General features: G+C 42.6%; 1 protein-coding gene across 2 annotated transcripts; it reads left to right on the top strand.

The window, feature by feature from the left end:
* The first annotated feature begins 1,328 nt into the window (after window positions 1-1,328).
* On the top strand, window positions 1,329-25,701 carry fzd3a (frizzled class receptor 3a). 2 transcript variants are annotated; one of them, XM_071478631.1, is made up of 9 exons: window positions 1,329-1,472; window positions 2,496-3,099; window positions 14,593-14,789; window positions 16,231-16,693; window positions 16,793-17,092; window positions 17,321-17,572; window positions 21,147-21,295; window positions 23,572-23,829; window positions 23,909-25,701. In XM_071478631.1, the coding sequence occupies exons 2-9, from the start codon at window positions 2,899-2,901 to the stop codon at window positions 24,165-24,167; spliced, it is 2,079 nt and encodes a 692-aa protein (XP_071334732.1). In that variant the 5' UTR covers window positions 1,329-1,472; window positions 2,496-2,898; the 3' UTR covers window positions 24,168-25,701. The 2 variants fall into 2 exon arrangements, with proteins under 2 accessions (XP_071334732.1, XP_071334733.1); XM_071478632.1 differs by lacking the exon at window positions 1,329-1,472 and adding an exon at window positions 1,569-1,824.
* The last annotated feature ends 43 nt before the right edge of the window (window positions 25,702-25,744 follow it).

The following is a 25,744-nucleotide window of genomic DNA, read 5'->3' as shown; positions in this document are numbered from 1 at the left end:
ATTATTAGTAGTAGTAGTAGTAGTGGTGATGGCAACAGTAGTTGTAGGTTCACTATAAATGGGCCTGTTTAAATTGCCTCATGTAGGCGTTGGCTCCCGGTTTTTCTGCGCAATTATGCGCCTGTTGTAGCAATTAAGTTAAACCCACAGCTGAAGGTCCATTAATGGACCATTTTGGCCTGTTTAGCCGAAACACTCCGTCCCACCAGTCAGAGAAGTTTTCCATTCAAAAGCAGAAAGACTGCTCCTGCTCGGTTGGGCGATAGCGTGCAATAAAGACAGAAACCTGCTGCGAAGAAAGAGGGAAGAGCTGCGTCAAGTTAAACACACAGAGGCGGAGCACGACCGGAACCCTGCCGTTTGGCCTTCAAAATAATATCATAACACCTGCAATGGCAAAATGGTTTGTTTTCAGATATATAACGTGTGTTTTTGCCACATATGATCATTTATCATACAACATTTGAGTTGAAAAGTTACTATCCTAATTTATGTTCCGCAACTAAAAATGTATATTTATTATTGAAAGTATTAAGAATAAAAATGACCTGTACAACATCACTATATTGCTCCGATATAAGGTGGCCCTATCTACAAAATGTACCAAAGTGGATGTAGACAAAATGCCCTTTAAAAAGATGTATTATTGTTTATTATATTATAATATTTTTAATAGAAATGCATCAGTGCACAAGTACCATTTTACTGTTGTAGCTGGTTGATGCACTGTAAATGTGACTACTTTACATTGGTAGTTTAATCTATGTAACGCACTGTAGGCTCATCATACATATTTATGTAATAACGTAACTAGCAACTATAAGTGACTAATAAATAAACACGAGGGAAAAGTACAGTGTTCACCTCTGAAGTTTAGTGGAGTAGATTTATAAAGTAGCATATATATGAGTGCAGTAGTAAATATATTTTACACTACTGCTTAATTAATTATTATTATTATTAGTATTAGTAGTAGTAGTAGTAGTAGTAGTAGTAGTAGTAGTATTTTTAATTGTAGTCACAACATTAAAATTGTTGTTTGTAAAATAAATAAACATGAATAGACTGACGTTTTTTCTTTTTCTGTGAGAAGGGTGGGAATATAGTAAAAAAATAAAACTGACTCACTGAATATTTAATTTACAGACAGTAATTTACTGTGCTGGGTCTCGTTTCATTTGTTACTTTAACGTTTTTCTTGATAAAATGTGATGTTTTTAGTCTCTTCATATTTTCATGGACGCAGGCGTTTCAGTTTGTTGCAGAGGCTTTTAGTTTGACGGTTTTGATTGGAAGCCATTTTTAGAATTTCGCGGGCTTGACGCAGGGCAGAGAGGAGGGAGCGAGGGGGCGGAGGACGGGGGGAGAGGAGAGGAGGCTGCTGCTGCTGGAGGGACATTCACTCATTGTTACCAAGTGGAGGACCGGCGGAGACCCCGCTGCTACACGTGAATTTCCGGCCCAGCAGCCAGGTAAAGTTGCCGTTAATTGAACCAGTTTCTCTTACGCTTCAAACCGGAGCGTTTCTAACGAGCAGCCCCCTCCGCCGCCGCCCGGCGCGGTGCGGGCTGCGTTACATATGCCGCGGTTACTATCAGTTGGGATGAAGTAACCGTCATCTTTTGTCTCCGCCGCGTAGCCTGACGTTTCTACCGGTCCAACTCAGCGGTTTGTCCGCTGTGAGCCCGTCACAGTGGGCAGAGACACGGCCGCGACCAGCCTCCCGGTAACCTCAGTTAGATACACTCTGATTTCTGAGGAGCAGTTGATCTGTGAATGTCCGGCGAGGAGCTCTCGGAGCAGCCCGTCAGTGGCGGCGCACAGGTAGGCTGACTGCCGCACGAACACCGCGTGAAGGATAAACCGCCTTAAAGATACACCCGGGCTTGTTTGACATTTGTTCTGAGTCGAGACAAGTGTCCAAGAAAGTATTGTGTTAATGTTTTGCGTGTCAGCGAATGGAAAGGTGTTTGGTTGTTATGGGTGTGTACTGGCATGCAAATGTCATGAAAAATGCTAAATTAAAAAAAAGGAAAAAAAAAAAACAACAGTCCTGGCCAGTCTACAAATTACACAATTACAAACACATCAATACCAGAGATAATAATACAAATTATAATAAGTCACTTCAACAAACTAACACAAAAAGCTGTAATTATATATTTAAATATAGCACTGGTTTGGATCTTTTCTGTACTTGTTCATTTTTGCTGTATTTTTATTTATTTTTAACTCTGATTGTGATATATTGTTGTTAATTAATGCTGCTAATGTTATAATTCATCCACATGATCCACCACCACAGTTGGTGACCTAAAAAGCAATTACCTCTTTTGTGTGTTTTCCCTATGCAGCCTGTAATTTGTCTAATCTTCTTGTAAAAATAAGGTAATATCTGGTTTGCCTATAGGTATAGCATGACCTGCTAATGTTGACCTTAAAGGATTTCAGCAAATGTATATATTTGAAATTTTGTGGGTTTTTTTTTTTTTAAGGTGTCAGACTGAACATCATCACCATCTTTGTCATCAATATTTCTCGGAAGCATCATCGCTGTCCTTCGAGGCGGGAGTGGGAGGAGTGTTAGCCATTTGGCCACAGTGCAGCATCTTAAAGGACCACAACATCTCCCAGGTGATGGAGGTTTTATGACACGCTCCTGCCAGAATGGCCACAGTGATGGATGCAGCCAGTTTCAGTCATGGCCGTGTGGGATTGTGCTGCCCAACCCAGGCTGCTTCTCTGTGATCTGAAGAGGAGGAAGAGACTACCAGACAGTCCTTAAAGGTTTCTGATTTCCCCTTCCTGGTGAATGAGCCAGATGCTATCAAGGCTCAACCCCTCGTCCTAACCAGCCGTCCCTTGGATCTTCCTTCTCCCCTTCTGTACGGATCAGTCATGGATCTCCTGTGGGTGCTGTCGGTATCCATGCTGACGGTTTGCGTTGCCATCCCCATGGATGCAGCAGCCGGGAGCCACAGTCTCTTCACCTGTGAGCCCATCACCCTGCGCATGTGTCAGGGACTGCCCTACAACGCCACCTTCATGCCCAACATACTGAACCATTATGACCAGCAGACCGCCGCTCTCGCCATGGAGGTACAGTACACTGTTACGGGTAGTACAGATATTTGCTGATAATCTGTGCTTATAACCAATACTGAATTTTAAGGGACAGAAATCTGTGTTTTAGTCTTGCTAGGCTGGAAAAACCTTTTGCGGCATGATTAGACCACAATGGGAATCACTGAAACCTGGGTCTATGAAACAATTTCTGGTGCATTAGCAGCTTTGTGATCCACCACACCTATTCAGCGGACACATTGCGACTTTTAATATACTAGTATACAAAAAAATAAAAACAGTTTGATTTAAAATGTACAGTTTATTGCAAGGAAAATAAAATATCAAATATAACATATTATTGCAAGGCCTTTGACCTAGTCATGGTAACAGCTAAAAATATCTGAAAAGTATGGGTTTTAACCTATTTGTGTTTATTTATTACCACCTCTACTATTCTACTATACTATGGATTGTGGACGCAAATGGGTAATGGCCTGTATCCAATGGGCTTCTAACTGTCTGATGTAATTTGTTAAATTCTACTTAATCAAATTTTAAGTGATTTAATTTTTTATGAATTTCTATTACATAGTCTCTTCATTTCTAGTTTGAGCAATTTTCATATTATTGCCTGCCAGGTCATTCAGAATTATAGTGTGCCATTGAAAAGTGTAAGCCTGTTTCCTCCAAACACTAATGGGATAATAAGGTTTATATGTGAAATAGAGTATATTTTTTTCCTGTGTGTCCTTTTCTCATATTTATTTTCTCAGTTTGCTTTTCACTTTGTCCCTATTGCTGACCTTTTCTGTGGTTTTATCTTCTGATCCATTCTACGGCTGAAACAATTTGTCAATTAGTCAATCAGTTAGTGGCCAGAAAATTAATGAACATGAGTAGCAGATATTTGTTCAAAGTACAAAGTACAAATTTAAAACCATCTGGTGTCTGTTGATTTTAGCCTACTCCCTAAATTGATGGAATTGTGTTACTCATTTGTGCACACAAACAAAGCAATAATTTTGATTATTACAAATCATATTTTGAGAGATGTAATTTTATGTTTGGGTCATATATAACATTTCACAGAGAGGACCATAAAATGATTTTATGGTCCTCTCTGTGAAATGTTCGTATCACCATTGTTTTAAAAAGTAATTTAAATTTTATTTAAAAGTGTCCACCAGTCTTCGTTTGCAATTGTAGACCTCTATGCACTCAGCCTTTATGGCTATTACAGGCCATGTATATTTGTTTGTTTGTTAGGCTGTAGGATGTCTGCACAGTTTTCCCCGATATGTTGTATGTTGTTTTGTGCAAGTCCTCCAACAGAGGCAGTGAGTGCAAACTTAGCATCACCCAGAGAGCAAGAGTAGCAACATTTATGGGAAATATGGCAACGTGAAATAAACAGGGATTTTCCTTTGAATTTGCATGTTTTCTTCTCTCTGTCTCTCTGTCTCACTCTCTCTCTTTTTTTTTTTTTTTTTTTTTTTTTAAACAATTTGACCTTTTTTTCCCCTCTCATTCTCCCTCCTAACCTCTTCCTGTGTCTGACCTTTACTGCTCATTTTTCCCTGGTCACTTCAGTCCTTTCCTCTATTGTAATACAAGCTGCTGTAGCTGTACAGAAGTAAAAGACATCTGCAGACACATACATGTGTTGTGTATATATATATATATCACCGGTCAGGACAGGGGTTTGTGAAAGTGATTAGTGATTGTGATTGTGAAGTAATAAGTTTTCCTCACGTGTTGAATAAGTGGTTCAGTGTGTCTGCTGCACTGCCTGCCCCATGGTCATCAGCAGCCTAGATAGCTATCACCAAGGCTAACTGGGTATGTGCTGAGAGTTGGTAATATCAAAGTGCTAGCCCACTTTAATTTGGCTGCTCTAGCTCCAGGGACTGGGAGTGTATTACCAAAACATTAAGCAGAAAATTAAGTTTTAATATTTGTCCCTGGGGGCCACGAGAACAGTACATTATTAAACGCCACTGATTTAACAGGGTATCTTGTCCTAAAACGGTTTCTGGCCTCACATCTGGCGTGTTGACGGGCAGTGCGATTTACCACAACGTGTAGGGACTCTTCATGTCAGTTGTTGTGAACCAAACCCATTTTACATAACAGTTTGTCAACTCAGTCTGGCATTGAGGATACCAAACTTTGTTTCAGTTTGGTTCATCTGATGGATTAATGCTCAGATTCCAGTGTTTAGTCTGTGTTTTATTGTTTCTACTTCTTAGATAATCTATAGATTACCAGCAACAGCATCTGACTGTTACGGCTGTGTTATCCCTCTGAAATGTGGAGTTAGGCATTTAAACACAATCATGGAGCAGATGCATCACCTCGTTAAGTTAATCCCATCCTTTATGTAGGCTGATCTCTCTGGAAGCTCAATCTATCGAGCAATTACTGGCCAGACTGCACCAAAACATTAGATTGGATGCTCTGTTGACCGAACTATCCGCCTATGTGTGTGCATATCAGTCCATCTATATTTATCTCAGTTTATCCATCCTCAGCATTATGCTCCCATTGGCTCCCGTTCCCTCTGTCACTTTTACCCTTTGACCGCGCCCCGCCCTGCCATGGCACAGCGAGGATGGGATGTTGATGTGCGGAGCCCTGCCGACCATCTGTGCCTTCTCCACTGTGCAGTGCTCAGTATTGACTACACAGAGTAAGAGAGATGGAGAGAGATGGAGAGTGGGCGGAGCTGTTTGGCACAAAAATCCAGGGTTATGTAACCTCTTAACATGCCCTGCCTGGCTGTGGGAGCATGCAGCATCACATCAAAAATCGCACGACACTACAGCTGCACTCAAATGTGAAAAAGATGCAAACACCCTCCACCTCTCCCGCCTGTCTGCCTGCACATACTCACCTCCTTTCTTGTCCTTGTTGAAATATTCCCTCTCGTCGCTGGAGTTTACTCACTCTGGTGTGTCTGTATAAGAGCTTCATAGTGTGATTTTTGATGGATATTAATATGCAGATCTGATTGGTGCATGTGCTCTTGACCAAGCTGTTATTAACCCAGTGCAGTGTTGTTTTGAGGCCAGGTTCGCTTTTCACACCTCATCACAATGTGTGGGTTGCAGTGAACAGAGAGAAGCACTTCTGTGTTAGACGGTGTTCACTTTGATTGGTCATGGATCTACAATTAAGTCTCTTTTAGTGCTCAAAAAATGCTTGTTGGAAAAACACATGGACACCGAATAGGTTCCAAATAACGGAGACTGCGCCTCTCTTTAGCTCTTGTTTTCCAGATAACTTGCCCTAGATCCAGTTCATGGGAGAATTCAAAGCCTATAAGATGTTGAGGGCAGCCAAATGAGAATTGACAGTTGATTTTAAAGGGAATTAGCTCCGCTGAATAGCCATGATAATAATGATGAATGCCCCGCACCGTGAAGAAACAGGGAGTTGGACGAGAACCAACGCCTGCCGTTCTTGGAGTTTTTGTCTAAACCCCCCTGAAGCGGTGTCTTTCTGGATTTCTTTCTTCATGTCTCGCCTTTCAAGGTCTTTTCAAGGTTTTTGTCTTTTGGGAAAGTGGACACAATTTATATCATTATATTTTTATAAACTTCACATTTTCTTTTTCTTCTGATATAAGAATTTCTAAAACTGCTGCAGATGAACAGATGACTGGTGAATCAGAAATGTGCACATTAATAGGAACAAACAAAAAAGCAGGTTTGTTTCAGGTTTTGCACTGATGCGTTTTCTGTGGCTGTCTGGAGGAGACACCACAAACAAGGTGATTTCTAAAAACAGGATTTTCTGTTTCGGTGCTCATCCTCGCTCAGTCAGTCATTGCTGACCGTAGAATGACCTCACTGCTGAAGTGGGACAGCGGCCTCAGGGCTGGGAATCAGCTATTTCTGTGGCACAATGATACTGTGCCACACTCATAAGATAAGTGGGAGCGTGGCGGATTTGACTGGCATTACAAAAAGAAAAAAAGAAAAGGGCTAAAATCCCCTTCTTTAGAGATGGATGCACAGTGTAGCTACAGGATGGGTGTACAGCAGCGTCCTCAGTTTTGGATTTGTCTTAATATTTCTAAAACTACTGTCCAGTAGTTTTAGAAATATTAAATATTAAACATTACCATTTTTCATCTGAGGTTGGCTCATGTGTAATAACAGATTTTGATGTGTGAGTAATGTGCCGCAAACCACACTATCCAAACGGATTTACTGGATTTATATATTCTGCTGAAAAAGTTCTAAGTGATACATTTTGAAATAGGGCTGCACAATTCACTGAAATTGCAATACGTCCAAGTGCAATTACCAAACTGCAGCACCATAAGTGTTGTGGTGCTACAGAAATGCCCCAGACATAAGGGACCATGCTTGTGTGTGCACAAGAACCAACAAAAATCACATCAGCATTTTTAGATTTTTTTCAGTGAACATGAAATGCAAAAAAAATCATTCCAACCAAAATTGTGACTTGTATCGCAAAATACCAATATCTGCCAAAATAATCGCAATAGGAATTTTTTTTTTTTTTTTTTTTGCATATTGTTCAACCCTATTTTGAGGGAATCATTGCAACAAAAAAATTGTGTTATTGTAGTTTGGAAACTTTGTATTGTGGCCTTTACTTACTGTATTTACTTTATTGTAGAAGAAGTGTAATGTGTAGAAACTGTTTCCTTAGACTCGGACCAAAGCGCACCATTATAAATGCAATAGCCAAAACATTACACATGTTAAAAGGAGAATTGTCTCCTTTTGTCTTTTGGTATCCTTCTCAGATATTTAGCAGGAAAAAAGGAAAGATAGGGTGATGGAGGTGGTTTTCAGAAAGAACGGAGTCATATAAGGAGAACAAGGATTGTTTGACCGTTTCTTCAAGGACAGATGGGGAAAGCGAGGGTCAGGGCCAACTGAAGATGTTAATTGAATTAGACTGATAAGAGGGTGTGTTTACAGGAAGTCACAGCCAAGGCAGCAAATCATTTTTAATGGCTGCAAGATAAAAAAGCCACATGAACGTTTTCCTGGGGAAATACAGAGGGAGGTCTTTGTCACTATGGTGGAAATCAAAGATGATGACCAGGTTACTCTGCCCGTTTCTCCCTCATCTTGATTTCAGCTTCATGGTCTTTGTCACGCTTTGTTTTGTGTGAAGGGTGTGCAGTGACACAAAGACTAATCAATGGTCTGTTTTTAATCTGCTCAGTCCCACTTCCACTCATTTCCTCCTCCTTTCAGGTCGTTAACTCAGCCTCTTGTCTCAGGTTTACAACACGTCCAGATAAACTGTGTCGTGTTACATCTGCTGTTTAGAATAACCTAGATCCTCCACCCATGCTGTTTGAATGGATTTGTAAAGGAGAGGTGTGTGTGTGTGTGTGTGTGTGTGTGTGTGAGAGAGTGAGTTTCTCAAAAATGCTGATAAAGCTGTGCAGTGGCTGCAAGTCTGTTAAAACATGCTGCAGTGAACTAAAAAGTGCACCATTTAACTTGCTTATTGTGTTTGCTAGTAAAGATGTATCCCAGCAAGGCACACACACACACACACAAACACATACGCACACACACAAATGCAGACACAACATGGTCTGATAAATCCTACCCAGCGTGACCCAGGCTATAAAAGAGCCTGTTGTTTTATTTAATGTCCAACACCGTGTTTATTGGCTGTGGAGTGAATGAGAAGAACATCCAGAGAGCAAGTCGCTGGTCCACAACAACCTTGCTGTGTGTGTGTGTGTGTCCGTGTGTGAGTGTGTAGACATTACACACTGTCAGAGCACAAGGTTTTCAAACACTTTCTTAGCGGTGAATGACACGGCTGACTCTGTCGACCCATCCCTCCTCTCTCTCTCTCTCTCCCTCTCTCCTCCACCCTCTCAACCCCCCTCACCCACCTCTTTTGTCCTCCCCCTCCCCCTACGCAGGGCTCACCCGTTGCCCAGGAAACAGTCCCAATTGTGCTGTTAACAAAGGGAGTAGAGGCTTTCTTGCCTCCCGGGAGGTGGTCCCCTTCGCCCCACACCCTGACCTCCTCGAACCCTGCTCTCCTCCCTCTTCCTCCTCCTCCTCCTCCTCCCTGGTGATGCATCACTCGTCGCCATGGCGCTGAGCTTGGAAATTTGGAGAATTGGAATGGCAGCAGAGGAGGATAAAGGGGGGAGAGAGGGAGAGAAAAAGGAGGAGGGAAAGGGGCTGAGGGAAGAAAGGGGGATGATGGGAAGAGAGGTGACTGGGAGGTGTGTATAAGAGAGCAGATCAACACAGACCAGTTGGCCATGGTGGGCTTCTTTGTCAGCGATTCATCAGTCACAGCATCCTAACAGCTGTCTCAGAGCCTTTTATTAAAAACTAATTACTTTAGCATTAGGGAGGTTCATACAGCCACATTTGGATGCACTTCATAGGACTAGGCCGTATTAATAATTAATATGACAGTCTTGATGCTGGTTAATCTCAAAACTGCATGGAGGTGAAACTAAGGTCAAGGCTGTGGCCTAGTTCTTCAAAGATTAGATGTTTTCACTCAACAGAAATGTGCAGAAATATGCAAAGTTCACCACAATGAACTGCATGAATAATCACTTGAAATAATATATCCCAAGTTTTTTTTTCTCATTTCAGTTTGTGAAAGATTGTAGTAATTACTCAGACCAGTGGTTTTCAGTCTCAGAGCACCTCTGATGTTTGTTATTTAATCACAGATGATTTATATCTGTGGGACGCAACAGTGTGCACGCACAACTACATTTAACTGTACCGTACACAACAAAATCATATCTTTAGCAGATAGGCTGAGATAGGCTCAGCATCGTCGAGGGGCCTATTTCACTGACAACATTTTGACATATCACAGCCCTGTGATAGACTGGTGGCCTGTCCAGGGTGTACCCCGTCCTCGCAAACTGTCTGCTGGGATTAGCTCCAGCGCCTCCATTTCCCTGTAAGTATAAGCGCTATGGACAATGAATGAATGAATGAAGTTTCACTGCTTTAGTTTCAGGGTCCTGGTGTTGTTCATGTGGGCTCACTGTTACACTGTCATGACTTACTGGGAAAATATGTCAGCTTCAAATTTAGAATAGAATAGTCTGACTTTGGCTTTGTTGTTGTTCATTTCCTTTGGTTTTTTTCTTCCACATGTCTTGACTTTTGTGCCATTTACTAGTATTTCTCTTTTGTCCTTTATGCTATATCTTGTACTTGTGTTTTGCGTCAGTCAAACATTTTGGTTTTGAGTATTTTAAACATTTAAGCTGTCAGAGCTCTCATGAAACACTATACAGAATACATAATCTATTCCTTTCCTATTTTGAAAACACTTGTGTTTAAATGTGTTAATATGTCTTTAAAAACTGTGCAAAACAAACCAGCACTTATCACAACATTTACCCCCCCCTGTGTGGAAATGTTTGTTGGCCTTCTTTTGCAGGCCCAGAATCCACTGCTTCTCTAATGGGCATGTCTGACTGTGTGTGAGCCTGCTATTTCCAGAGTGGCATATTATTCCACATTTTCAGAGATCAAAAATCCCCTAACAAACTCCCATGAATACGTAATGACTGTAGCAGCGGGATCGAAGCTGAAATTACATTAGCATACCGCCCCCCAGGCCCAGCACCATTCGACAGAGTTGTGTATTACACGCTTGATTCTCCTTACATGGCTGGCTCTGGGGTGGAAAGCACCACGACAAACCCCTGGCCATTCATCGGACCGGTGGTTCACCAGCTGTTTCCAGTGTGGCCATTAACATGGAGTCCCCGTGGAGAACGCAGAGCCTCCGCAGGGTCTCAAGATGTTGGTGTTTGAAATTGTTTGGGCTACTGACTGTGTGGGTAAAGCAGCAACCAGCCATATGACCCATCCACCACTAGATCAGTCCTGCCCACACTGGCTCCCATGATGGGTTGACTGTCATAAAATGGCTGAATGGAGATACTGAAGAGATGGAGGAGGGGTAGGAGAGGGATGGATGATGGAGGAGTATATAAATAGAAAAATGGGAAGTATGATGAATAGAAAGAGGCATGAATATGAAAGGAAGCTGAGCTTTTTTTTTCCTGCAGTAGAGAATCACTTCTTGTAGCCTATATATTTACTCAACCGTTTCCCATGGCATCTCAGTTTGTCGTCCTGTACAGTGCAGTACATTGTGTTATATGGAGCATATCAGTAGCCTGCGGGAATCAAACAGTGTAGAAGAGCAAAGACGCAACGCTCACGCTGACAGAGCACTGCGGAAGAAGTCATACATATCACACCAGTGCACAGTGGCAGCAGTACGCAAACGGAGTCACAGCGAGGATGATCAGTACAGTAGCACCTTTTTCACACTGCTGGCAGGGTGGGGTGATCCACAGGATTGTGTTCTTTTGTGTGTTACTTCTCCAGAGACTGTCTAACAGCATTCTCCGTTTCCTTGACCTTGTTCTGCCTGACAGCAGCTGTAATGTAATAGTCTGAAGGTGTTTAATTTAAGAAGGCGTCTTTATGAATGGTGTCTTTATAATAGTTGTATCAGTTCCTAATAGTTGTATCAAGACCTAATGCTTTTAAATAGCTGTGGATTCACAGGATCCCACCGGTGTCTGTTTGTGTTGATGAAGTTTGTGTTACTGTAGTTGTTCAAGTGTTGTGTTCTTGATCTGTTTGGCCAAGGTGACTCTGCTCATGCTACTTGGAGGTTTTCTGGTTTTTCACTATGCACCACTATGAGTGTTCAGTGAAAGCTTTCATAAAGGTGCTTGTGCAGGTTTTGTAAACTATTTTTATTTCAGTTTGTAAATGACTGATGGATCATTACATGGGTTGTTGTATGATTTTTCAATTTTTTAAAGCAGAAATTCCAAAACTGTGTTTCCATCTACTCAAACATGGATATTTGCCAGTTTTCTTAATTTTCTATGATATTAAACCGAATATCTTTGGGTTTGGACTGTCAGTCAGACATGACAAGACAGTTGAATATGTCAGCTTGGGTTTTGTAAAATTGTGATGTCACTATTTTTGTCATTTTATGGACCATAAATGAATGAATAATCCATAAATGAAAAAAAATACCTGGTATATTAATCAATATAAAGAATAACTGTTACTTGCAGCCCCAGTAAAACTGGAGGCAGTCAGTCCTGCCAGCTACAGAACAAAATGGTTTTGTGACGTTGGACTGCTCTCTCCAAATATCTAAAAAAAAATCATGTGTTAAGTGTAAAAAATTAACAAATTTGTCCTCTTTATGCTTTGGCTTTGGGGATAAATGTGAGATCCAGTGATAATAAAACTTAAATTTAAGACTCTAAGGTCGCAGAGCAGGATGCCTGTACTGTTGGAGCACATTAAACAGAGGGATTGTGATTGACGGTGTCCATGTGCGGTAATAGACCCAGCTCAAGGTGGATCACTCTCATAGCAGTTGTCTTTATGCTTCATAGATAATTGTGGCTCAGAGCGTGCTCATGTCATTGTGTCATCGTACAGTGGTGCCCAGTGAAACGTGATGACTCCATTTGTCGAGAAATTACACGATCGAATAGTTGATAAATCTCTGTTATGACAGGCGTGCAAGTCAGTAAAACGGATCCTCTGCACGTTAGAGAGGATATGATTACTCGTTATGGATTCCACGTGTAATCATAAATCCTTGTCAACACCCACCCATCCCTGATCCCTCACAGTGGACATGACTAACCGGTCTGAGCACCCACTGTCTGTATCATGATCACTCTCTGTCTCTTCCAAGGCAGCTGAAGATCCTCTTGCAGAAAAAATGTATATGAACAAGGCAATGACAAAAGCTGCATGGATGTGGGTGCTTTGTGCTTTGAGAGCCAAGCCTAACACCCATTATAATCCTTTTTACATAAAGACATCACATGTGGGTGGCAGGCGAGGGGATCAATGTTGTAGACATATGGTAGAGACATGTAGCAATAGTCCGTTCAAATCTGATTGAAGTGAAGGAAGCAAATAATTAAGATCAGATGATCACCGGTTCATTGCTGCATTCTGAGGTGGGAAATGCAGGACAGAAATATGCTGCAGACATGTTTCTTTTCTAAGGCTGTGCACTGTATTAAATGTAGGATTAAAGGAATGAACTGTTTCATCGTTCTTTTAAGTCATATAAAAGCGGCCTCTAATTTTCTTTTTATGTTTCATTTTTTTAAGAATCTGATCTTGAGAATTCTTGGGATGTGACTCAGATGTGTTGTATTCTTTATGCTCACATCTGGGGCAGGAAAGAACAAAGACTGAGTGATCTGTGTAAACTCAGCCTTATATGTTTCTGTATAAACTACAATGTGTAGCCCAGCTGCTCCTCCTTTGACTCTGTCAGTGTAGCAGCTTTTGAATGTGGCAGAATGGCCTCATTAGTTCAACAATAGCTCTCTTAAAGTGTCAGGAAACATACAGAGAGCTAAGTTTTGTCCTATTTAGTCAGACTTTAGGGATATCGCCAACACACTTCGTCCAACAAACAGCAGTTAATAGTGGACATGTACCTCTCTCCTCTGAATTTACACTGAAGACACTAAATTTTTGTCATGTTTAAGCCACAGTGACCTGTCCTCTTTAATATCCACCCCTCTAAGAAACACTGGGACAAATTGCCCCCTGCATGTCCTCTTCTCACCCCTCCCCTCCCCACCCTTCCCTTCCCCCTCCCTGTCCCTGTCTGTCATACAGACCTCTGTCTTTAAATTTTGGGGGAGGATGGGTAGCGTTTGTCTGATGGACTTGGGTGTGGCTGGAGGCCTCTCTGTAACACACACACACAATGACACGGAGGTATATGCAAATACATGCATACAGAGACATGTTACCATGCTCTTGGATACATGGATTTGTATATATGCTTTCCCACTCATTCTCTCACACACACACACACACACACACACTCCCACTCTCCCTTAGCTATTTGCATATTAACAACGTGCCCCACAGATGCTTCCTGCACTCACACCGCCTCTTGGCTCAATTTATATGTGTGAGACCATTATTGTGCTGGTGCGTGGGTGTGTTAGCATGTAAATAATATACTTCCGTTGGTACTTTGGCTTATGTGTTTGTGTGAGTGTATGCACGTTTCTACAGTGTGTCAGTCAGTCACAGCGTGGTCCTCCTTTTAACACAAAGACCCTGTCAGCAGCAGAAGCAGCCCTGTGTGTGTCTGTGTGTGTGTGTGTGTGTGTGTGTACTGGTGGGGGTTGGCCAGCATGTAGTGCTCCTCCTATCTGAAGGTTGGAGGGAGGGAGGAGAACGGAGATGGAGGAGGAGGGGGGATCCGAAATTATTGGGGTGGAGGGGATTATTAGAAAAGAGGCCAGAGTTGTTTTTATGGACTCATCCCCATAAAGTGTCAGACGACATGCTCCACTGATTCTCTGAGCTTCACATTGTGTTGGGCTGGAGTAACACTGTGGTCGTACAAAACTGTTTCAAATAAAAGAGATGCTTTGATGTGTGATATGCTCATACACTAAAAGTCTGTGTCTGTCTCTCTCTCTGTCTCTGCCTGCAGCCGTTCCATCCCATGGTGAACCTGCAGTGCTCTCCGGAGCTCAGGATGTTCCTCTGCGCGCTCTATGCTCCGGTGTGCACAGAGTACGGGCGAATGACTCTGCCCTGTCGCCGCATCTGTCTGCAGGCGAAGAGCGACTGCTACAAACTAATGGACATGTTTGGCGTCAGCTGGCCGGAGGAGATGGACTGCAACAGGTTGTTACAACAGTGATAATTCTTTTCCCCTGGATTAATTTTGGCAGGAACAACCCTGCTGCATTAGGAATTTAAGAAGATCTTCCTTTTGTGGGAAGAGTAATAATAAAGCATTAGATCAGCAAGTGTTTAAAAAAGTAACTTTTCATGACAACAGAATAGAGGAGGGTTAGAAGAATACCATGTTTCTATTAGTCGAGTGTGGTGGTGAGAAAAGATCAAAATCATTAATCTCATCAGGATGATCTGTTGCACCAATAAAGTGCTGTATGGCATCCAAATTAAAATCTGTTGGTGTAAAACTTGAAACAGGTGATCAATCAAATGGAACATTCAGCTTTTATGATGTTAGATTGTAGTTGTGATCTTTGTGTTGTGTTTATGTGCTGAGAATTGGCTGACTCAAATACAATCGAGTCCAAATGTTCCCATTATGGGAAAGTGGTCTCAGACTTCTGGACTCCACTGAACATTTATTTGAAACTTTGTTGTCCCAGAGAGGAAACTAGTTTTGTGACCAGATAATTGATTCAGTCAGCTATCAAATTGGAAACATCAGCAGCAACAAAGTGAACAGACCAGTCCAACACAGCGTTTGAGTCCTGAGAACTATTTAACCAAAAACAACATTGCATGTGTGAGTTGTCACAAATGAAACCTGGAAGACAAATGGTGAATGAATGTGGATTTTCTTTTCTTTTTTTTTTTCTTTTTTTTTTTTTTTTTCATTAAAAGAAATAAATAAATATCAGTCAGGAACAGAACAAGATTTTACTGGATGTCTACCCTGTTAACTCCAGGCAACAGATTAACATAAACACAGAAATGCTTAGAATTCATACCCAGACACCAACAAATACTAAACCAGAAATGACAAACCAACAAATTAAAACTGACTAATCACAATACAGATAAGAAAGGATATATATAAAAGAAAGTAATAGAATAATTAATAAAGAATAAATACCAAAAAAAAAAAAAAGAACTGATTTCAGAGACTCAGCTAAGGAAGCGCATGACTAAAATATGAGGACTGAGGTTAAAAAAGTGCAACATTCAAGTCTTGCTGGTGACAGTTTCATGTCATCCCTCATCTGTCTGTCCTCGTCTTCTCTCAGCTTTTTATATTATTTGTCTGTTTAGTAATGACAAAAATACCCAAAGAAAACTTTAAAAAGATGAGTTCAGCCCAGTGATGATGTAACAATGGAAATAAAAACACGAAATGCTCATTAGAATTCATCAGAGACAAGTTTCAAGTCTGTGCAAGTTGAATTTCTCCTCCTTCCTCCTGCACTGATGTGACATGTAATCACCAGGTGCCTGGAAGCTAGAAAACAGATTCATTAATCTGAAAGCTACAGATTCCCTCTGAAGCTCATTGGCAATAACATCATGCTGGCAGTTTGTGTAACCTGACATCATCGTCCTCGTCTCCCAGGTTCCCAGACTGTGACGAGTCCTACCCCCGTCCCGTAGACCTTCTGTCCAGCTCAGACACGACTGAATCCCCCATCTCCGTCCAGAGGGACTATGGCTTCTGGTGTCCACGTGAGCTCAAGATCGACCCCGAGCTCGGCTACTCTTTCATGGGGGTTCGGGACTGCTCGCCCCCCTGTCCCAACATGTACTTCACACGGGAGGAGCTGATGTTCGCCCGCTACTTCATCGGGGTGGTGTCCATCGTCTGCCTGTCTGCCACGCTTTTCACCTTCCTGACTTTTCTCATCGACGTCTCTCGATTCCGTTACCCAGAGCGCCCGATTATATTTTACGCTGTGTGCTACATGATGGTGTCCCTGGTGTTCTTCCTGGGGTTTCTGCTGGAGGACAGGGTTTCCTGTAACGCAGCAAGTCCAGGGAGGTTTAGGGCTTCGACCGTGACTCAAGGCTCCCATAATAAGGTCAGAAAGTCTGCCCTTTACTTTGTTTTCTTGTCTGGTTTTCTTCTGTTTACACACTGATGATAATCTTACATCTTGTTGTTTTTTTCTCTGTCTCAGGCCTGCACTCTTCTCTTCATGGTGCTGTATTTCTTCACCATGGCCGGCAGCGTCTGGTGGGTCATTCTGACCATCACCTGGTTCCTGGCTGCTGTTCCCAAGTGGGGCAGTGAGGCTATAGAGAAGAAGGCTCTCCTCTTTCACGCCTGTGCCTGGGGCATCCCTGGTGTCCTCACCATCACTCTGCTGGCCATGAACAAGATTGAGGGAGACAGCGTCAGCGGCGTTTGCTTCGTGGGAATCTACAACTTGACAGCACTTCGTTGGTTCCTGCTGGTCCCACTGGGACTGGACGTAGTGGTGAGGAAGAGTATGATAGAGTACTGCAGACACACTTTTCTCTCTCTGGGCTTATTATGTGTAGGCCTATATCACTCTCTATATTTCTACATAATGTAGGCACCTTTCGTGGAGGCAGTTTTCTAATTTTTCCCGATTTCACTCCCTGAATAAATAGAATAACATGTTTGCTAGCAGACACAAACTGTCAGTCCTGATGTTTAACCTCCCTCTCCCGGGTTGTTGTAGGTTGGTGTGGCATTGCTCCTGGCAGGCATAGCAGCACTAAACCGAGTCCGCATGGAGATCCCGTTGGAGAAGGAGAACCAGGAGAAGCTGGTCAAGTTCATGATTCGTATCGGTGTGTTCTCCGTGCTCTACCTGGTCCCCCTGCTGACTGTTCTGGCCTGCTACCTGTACGAGAACAGCTACAGAGCCATCTGGGAAACGACCTGGGTGCAGGAGAGGTGCAGAGACTACCACATCCCCTGTCCCTACCAGGTGATACATCTGACTCTGGTTTATTAAAGGAGCAGTGCACTGTATTTGAACATAAATAATTTATTATTTGCAGCTTGTTCTGGTCTGCATAAATAATTCCCAATACAAGTTGGTACCTGCACGTTGAGGTTTTCATGAAATCTGAAAATGTTACAAGTTAAACATGTAGAGTATATTGATAGTTTCATTGTTACAGGCTGATAATAGCTTAGCTTGTCTGCATATTCTGTCACCTGCTGGTAGCATCATAACTTACCCTCCTCTTTATAACAAATACACGGTGTAGAGACTGATGACACACAAATATCTCCTTTTTGAGATAAATTAGATTAACAGGAAATGTGATTAATTTGTTGCAAAACATCTACACATTGCACGTGTGAACAGGATATTGGTGTGCTTCTAATTACTGCATTACTAAATTTTGGTGATGGTGGTTGAGAGTATAATATCCATAATCCAGAAAACACAGAAGAATGCTTGCTACAATTTCAGAAACCCAGATATGATCACTGGGTGGTACTGAGAGTAGCTGAGATACTGATGCATTCGTTCACTGACAGTTAGCAGATGTTTTTCCACATTAAATGAACAACTGGGACGTTTGCAAGGAAGCTAGAAGACGGAGCAGGAGGTAACAGCTGGAGAGAGCTGATAACTGCCAGATGTGTTTGCACACAGAGACGTAACAGAGCAGATACTCAGTGAGACAGTGTCCCAAATATGACCAGATACTGTGTGTATGTAAACACAGTGACTGCCCAACATAAACCACGGTGCTCGTCTTCAGTAGCTGAGTTGCTTCACAGAGCTGCAGTGGCCTCCAGCATCAGTACACATGCTGCAGCTCATCTCATAGAGCTGTTAATAATTCACACAGCTCTCTTCATCTGTTGTTCTCTGCTCCTTGCAGCCAGGTATCGCCTCCCATGTGAGCCGCTGCCTTTGCACATCCGCCCTTACCCCTCCATGTTTGCAGTGGATTTTGACTGCGGTAGAGTAAAGGAGTTATGTATGTGTGCTGTGGTGCAAAGTCCTTTCCTTGTGTGTATGTGTTTTTTTGATGAGTCCAAGTCCGACCTTAAGAGGGACTCAGTTTCAGTAGCAGAAGCATCCATTATTGAATTGCCTCTGGTATTTTCTGACTTAATCTGGATCTCACTGCACTGACTTAACTGTTACTGTTTAGACTAATTGTATAATGGGTGATTTGTTAGCATTTATTTTTATTTCTTTGCAGCGCAAGACACAGTTGAACACAGTTAATTTTGCCTGTAGAAATAACCTGAGTCGTTGGCAACCTGATATCTGCCTGTGCAGTGATAAAACTGAGCTACAGCTGTGGGAAGAAAGGCAGGAGCAATGAGTGGGACTAAAATCAGATGCATTGTGCTGCAGAGTCCTGCTCTTAATCTGTCACGTAAACACTGCATTGTGTAAGAGCAGTGCAGTAATCCAGCGTGATTCTGCAGGGAGAGGGCCGGGTCGCTGGGGTCAAGCTGCCCCACATCATAGTTCCAGCACATCTGAACACACGCTGCATGTTGTGCACAGCTGAGCACTGTGCTGTTCGAAAAGATACAACAGTGCACTGAAGACAGGCCTCTAGGTGCACAATCACACAAAGATTCAACTTTCCATCCCACCCCCAACCCGACTGTTCATGAAAGCACGCGTTTGTATTCACACACACACACACACAAAGTCCATAACATGCATCAATAGAGAGCTTAGACTCAAAGTGCCTTACTATATTTATCTTAAAAGCCCTCCCTGAGGCCCAGACCTCTCCTGATGAACAGCTCCTGAGTGATACACACACACACACACACACACACACACACAGGTTGACGACTGACACTAACCTCATGAGATTGGTCACGGTCAAGACAAAGCTGCATTTTCAGTCTTAAAACTAATTTTAGGCAAAGCTATAAAAACCACATCAGACTGTTGGGGCCTCTGACTGATGCTGGAGCTTGGAGCTGCTGTGTAGACGAGGTCTCTGACTTACAGTCTGTAATGAGGATGTTGGCTGTAGTCATCCAGTCTCTTATCTCTGTGCAGTAATGAGTGTATCTGTGGATGGCTGAGCCTCGGGGCTCTCTGCCTGGCCCACTCATAATGAGGCCATCATGACTACATCTGTGTGTGACTGCATGAGTGAACGTGTGTGTGTGTGTGTGTGTGTGTGAGAGAGAGAGAGAGAGAGAGAGAGAGAGAGAGAGAGAGAGAGAGAGAGAGAGAGAGAGAGAGAGAGAGAGAGAGAGAGAGAGAGAGAGAGAGAGAGAGAGAGAGAGAGAGAGAGAGAGAGAGAGAGAGAGAGAGAGAGAGAGAACAATACACAATATTCATAACATTTTTCAATATATTTTAAGCCTTAAAGGCCCCATATTGTATAAACGTAAATGTCCATGTGTTTCTGATTATACAGCAGGTCTTGGTTCAATATTAATACTGTGAAAGTATCAAAGCCTCAGTCCACAGAGAAATACAGCCTGTATACAGAAACTGAGCCTTAAAACCAGCTGTCAGGACTTCTGTAACTTTGTGATGTCACAACAAAGCAGTTACTGCCCTGACTGACCTGTTGTTACTAGAGCTCCAGAGAGAAGAGATCTGAAACTACATTGAGTACATTTACATGGTTTTTAGTCCTTCAAACCACAAATATATCCTCTCATGGATATCAACACTTCAAATAAACACTGGAAAAGTGTAAAATATGAGACCTCTAAAATAATATTTTTACTGTAATTTTCCATTAATTAAATCACATTAATCAGGGTGTTCTCCCAATAAATACTGAATATCAGCACAAAATACATATATATATATATATATATATATATATATATATATATATATATATATATATATATATATATATATATATATATATATATATATATATATATATATATATATATATATATAGTCAGTATCAGTCATCAGAAACTTTCTCTGTTATCGTAGAGTGATCATGTAAGAGAGACGTGATGGAAAAGGAAGAAGTCAGCAGGACACAGAGAGAAGATAGATAGAGTCAGAGCTGGAGGACTGTGTTGGCTGCTGTGCTGTTTATGCCTCCAGCTGCTCTTCTGTTGTCAGTGATGATGTGTGAAGACTTTACACTGGGAATCAGCAGGCGGGAACCTGTAGTAGTTCATACATGCTGATGTTTGCACACAGGACCGGCAGGAGTTATCACACTGTGTTGTTTTGTATTTCTGTGTCGGGTTTTTGTTGGTAACACACCTGTGGTAATGTGTGTCTAATGCTGCAGACCCCTCCTTCACATCAGCAAAGAGAAAGTCTGAGAGTTCAAATAGGAATTAACTCTGCAACCACTGCAAGTCAGTTCTCCCCTGCTAAGTCTGCGTTATATACACACACACACACACACACACACACACACACCTTCGTTCAGGCCATATGTGGGTGTATTAAACTCTCTTATTCTGTCTCTCTACCTTCCCCTTCCTCACATTGATGTATTTTCCCTCTTTTGTTTTGTTGTCCCCACCTCTGTGTGTGTGTGTGTGCGTGTGTGTGTGCGTGCGTGCGTGTGTAGGTGGAGAGCACCAGTCGTCCTGACCTGGTCTTGTTCCTCATCAAGTACCTGATGATGCTGATTGTGGGAATCCCCTCTGTGTTCTGGGTGGGCAGTAAGAAGACCTGCTTTGAGTGGGCCAGCTTCTTCCACGGCAAGAGACGCAAAGAGTACGTACTTTAAGCACACTGGTTGTGTTGTCTCATTGTGTTGTACATACTTTAAGCACACTGGTTGTGTTGTCAGGCTGCACACTCAGCTCAGCTTCATAGGAGTTGGTTTAAATACATGATGCTAAATATTTTAGAAACAAACTATCTTTAAAACATCTTTAAAAGGTTTGTTACATAATTTTATCCCAGTATTTTTAACTCAAGCAGAATGCAGAGCTTTTCATCTCTTTGTAGTGATAATTAGACAAAAAAAGACCAGTGGATTTTTATTCTCAGAGCTTATTCTAATAGACCACCTTTCTGCAGGCTGCAGGCTCACACACTGCTGGGAATCGCACATCTAATTTAAGCAGCTTATAGAAACATAATGACAATAAAAATCATCTACTTTTCTGTCATTAACAACTTTATATTAACATACAAGTAAAACTAATCCAAAAATACTGTTAACTTGTAGAAATTTGACTTTTCATATAAAAACATCATGGCGTTTTTACTTCCACAGAGCTTCTAAAAACCTAATCTCCACTGTCTGTCAGGTTCATCTCTGGTTTCATTTTTTTAGTATATTGACACCGTGTCATGAAACCTGCAGTGAAGAGCCAGCTCAGAATGAAAGTCGTGTCACTTCAGATACAAAAACCTCTTCTCATCAAAGTCACATTGATAACTTGTTACATGATGAAGCAAAGTGTAACTGCTGCCTTGTATGTTAAAGTGTAGGACATGTTATGTTGTTGTTGGTGTCCTGAGTCCTTTGTGTAGTTTTATGCAACAAAAGCACTTTGGTTAAAGTCAGAGGAAGGTTGTGGTTGTGATTAATTCTTAATAAGGTTCACTTCTTGTCTTATGCTTGTTCACTCTTTCAATATTTAAACAAGACCACAACCTTTCTCTAACCTCAAAGTGATGTTGGTGCCTAAACACAACCATGACAAAGGAGCAACGCTGCTGCGCCTGCTACAAGCAGATGTTGTGTTGCATGAGAAAAGATTGTAAGGAAACATTTGCCTCAAAATGTATTAGCTCCTACAAATTAGTTGAATATGAATTATTTCTAAGACACAGGGTTAGAAGGAAGCAAAGAAGCTCAGTGAATATTTATAAAAAAGTTTATGTCAATACCATAGACTGTATATAAACACATCAATACTGAAGAAACAGTGTGGGAGATGCTGCCCTTTATCACATAGCACCCAAATTACAAGGGATCAAAAGTAATTAGACACTTAGCCACTTAATGTTTCTGATGCAGCTGTGTTGCGTCAACGTTAGTTCATGAAATGAAGAGCTCACATGGCTCAGAGCTGACTGAGGTGGAGTTTGTTTGTCGATACGAGGAGTGAAGAAGATAATGAGACTCAAAAACAAAGCAAACTGAAACTCAGAGCGCGTCAGTGTCTAACAACATACACCGCTCTTCAGGGAAAATAACTCAGGTTCACAGTAAATGATCCAGATCTGTCCCAGAATGTAAAGGGTTCTTCTCTGGCCCATGCTCCGCCCCTCCAACAAGTTTTTTTGCTGACAGACAGACACAGGGGAAGCCTCCTCAGTGAAGGTAAAGATCTACCAGAGATGGTACGTAAGTGAGAGCACACAGGAAAACAAGCTGATAAACTGAGGACCACAACACATCATGTGTGTAACTGTCAGATACTTGGGCTCTGTGCTGTAGATGTAGAAATGCTGCTACATGTTGTCATGGGAACAAGCATCATCCTGGAGTTTGAGCTAAATGAACCCAGAGTCTGTGACATTTATCTCAGTCTGAGTGTAGTGGTACTCTGCTGTGTGTGTGTGTGTGTATTTGTACTTGCTACACAGTAAGGACCAAAAAAAGTATTTTAATAACAGAGTGAGGACATTTTGGGAAAGTGAGGACATTTTGGCTGGTTAAGGTTAGGGTAAGGGGCTAGGGAATGCATTATGTCAATGAGTGTCCTCACAAAGATAGAAGTACAAGTGTGTGTGTGTGTGTGTGTGTGTGTGTGCGTGCGTGCGTGCGTGTAGACATGTAGATGTGTGTGGCTTGTTGGTGAACACAGGCCCTTCTCTGCACTCACCCCCCTCCCCTCCAAACTCAGAGCATTAACCCCCTCTCCCACTGCCTGCTCCACACACTCCTCCATCCTCTTCTACCACACCCACCACCCCACTACCTTCCCCCTCTCCCTCCCCACCCTCCTGCGTCTCTCCCTGCCCTCCCTGCCTCCACTCCCCTTCTCCTCCTCCTCCACCCCCTCCTTGCCCTCCTCCTTCCCCTGCTGCAGTGGGATGGTCAACGAGAGCCGACAGGTGCTCCAGGAGCCCGACTTCGCCCAGCTGCTCTTTAGGGACCCCAACACGCCCATTGTGAGGAAGTCAAGGGGCACGTCCACCCAAGGGACCTCCACCCACGCCTCCTCTACCCACCTGGCCATGCTGGATGAGCCGCCCAGTGCCAGCACCAGCCGGGCCGGCTCGGTCCGCAGTGCACGCTCCAAGATGAGTAGTTACCATGGCAGCCTGCACCGCTCCAGAGACGGCAGGTGAGTCTTCAGCTCCACACATTTTAATGAACTCTACAGAAAGTTTCACACCTGCAGCTGATTGTTCTCTCCATCACAGATACACCGCCTCCAGTTTCCGCGCCGCAGATGACCGACTACCCTACGGCAGCATGCCTCGCCTCAACGACCAATCACAGTCCAGACACTGCAGCACCAATCGCCTGGACAGCCTATCGCGACATGGCTCCACCCAGAGACTGGAGAGCCAGTCGCGGCACAGCAGCATCAGAGACCTGAGCAGCGCCACCCCAGCTGTTCTCAGCGTCCCTGGAAACGGGATCCACAGAGTCCTGGAGGAGGACGGAGCGACAGCCTGAACTGTGACCCCTTCTTCTCCCGGTGACTCGCGAAGAAGAGGATTTTCTGCCTCTTTCCAGAAAGATGAAGAATGTGTGAGGATCCAGATAGTTTGATGCAGAGTAGCAGCCGCTGTGGGATCCAGAGCTGCAGCACCACTATGCTGCTTCAGTTTACTGTGGACGTTAGTTTGACGAGGGCCGAGCGGACTGATGCCTTAACATGTTCTCGCAGCTTTACCTGAACCACAAACTGATCCCAGAAACTCAAGTTCAAATGATTTGTGTCCAATTTACAAAACTACAGCAGAATTTGTCGTCCTGATGTTGACGTCTGAAGTGGAAGGTGACACAGCTTCACTGCTGGACCTAAACTACTGAGCCAGAACACGACGTGACGCTGTCGCGCTGCCCTGGATGGTTTCTGCTTGAACTGTACTTGTTTGTATAAAGGACTGAGCAGGCTGTGAACGATGGACGACATTATGAGCCTTCTCTGCTTTTGCACAGAGGAAGGTGGAAGCAGGGTTTTTTTTTTTTTTTTTTTTTTTTTTTTAAGATTCAACTTTTTTTAGATTTTACTTTTTACCGATTTTGCATCTCTTCAGCTTCTGATGTCACAATTATTTTTCAGTTTCATGTCAAAAATTCTGGGAACTTCACCTGTGAAAACCTCTGTTTATAAAGGCAGATGTTTTCACTCCTGATTTAAAACTCCACATGAAAAAACACATTGGCTTGAAGTTTAGGGAACCAACAACTGAGGATGTGGATTTTTGCCTTAAAGTGTCCTCTCAGCTTTACCTGGCCTACTGGTTGATCCCAAAAATTGAAGCTCAGAATGATTTTAGTCCAGTTTAGGATTGGTTTCCTGGTCCTGATGGTGACTCATTTTAAAAACTGTCTTTAATAGTGAGGTACTGCGTTGTACCTGGGGATCAATGTTTGTAACGTTATGAGGGGAAAATGTCTGGATCTGTGGTTTTAAATGAAAGGGCTGAAATACAGGGAAAAAGCTGAATCCAAACTCCTGCCTTACGACTGTGTGTTCAGACAGAGTGAGAAGTTTAGAGATGTGTGATTGTTTACAGAGGAAACGTGTGACTTCGTCCAGAGCAGCAAAGTGAGGCGAAGACACAATTGGAAAATGTTTCAACTTGAGCCAAAACTGTACGAGTCCTTTATGAAACTGTGACGTAAATGTACAGAGGAGAAAGTAAAAAGGAGAAAGACACTGGATGGAAACAACAGAAATAACAGAACATTGAGTCGAGGCTGAGCTGAACACAAACATACTCACACAGTCGTTGCTCAGGGTGAACGTACAGCTCCATTTCACTCTTTTCTGTCTGAACACACCACTACAGTTTGAATAGATAGGGCCCTTCAATTAGTCAAATTGTCAATAGGTTCTCCTGCTAAATGTGTCCTTACTTGTATAGTTACTGTAAATGCTAGAACAACATTTTCTCTAGAGGCAAAATCTGTGCATAGATGTAAAGACTGAACTTTTGTTGTTCATTTGTAATAAAGTTTTTTTTAAAGAACGGACAAAGAGGATGTTTCTGGCAGAAGAAATGATCACACAGACACACACC

This window comes from Trachinotus anak, unplaced genomic scaffold (assembly GCF_046630095.1).
Source record: "Trachinotus anak isolate AG129_WGS33_773 ecotype Australia unplaced genomic scaffold, CSIRO_AGI_Tana_v1 ptg000005l, whole genome shotgun sequence".
Lineage (NCBI taxonomy): Eukaryota > Metazoa > Chordata > Actinopteri > Carangiformes > Carangidae > Trachinotus > Trachinotus anak.
The sequence above is the reverse complement of the archived record's forward strand: the minus strand, read 5'-3'. Positions and strand labels throughout refer to the sequence as shown.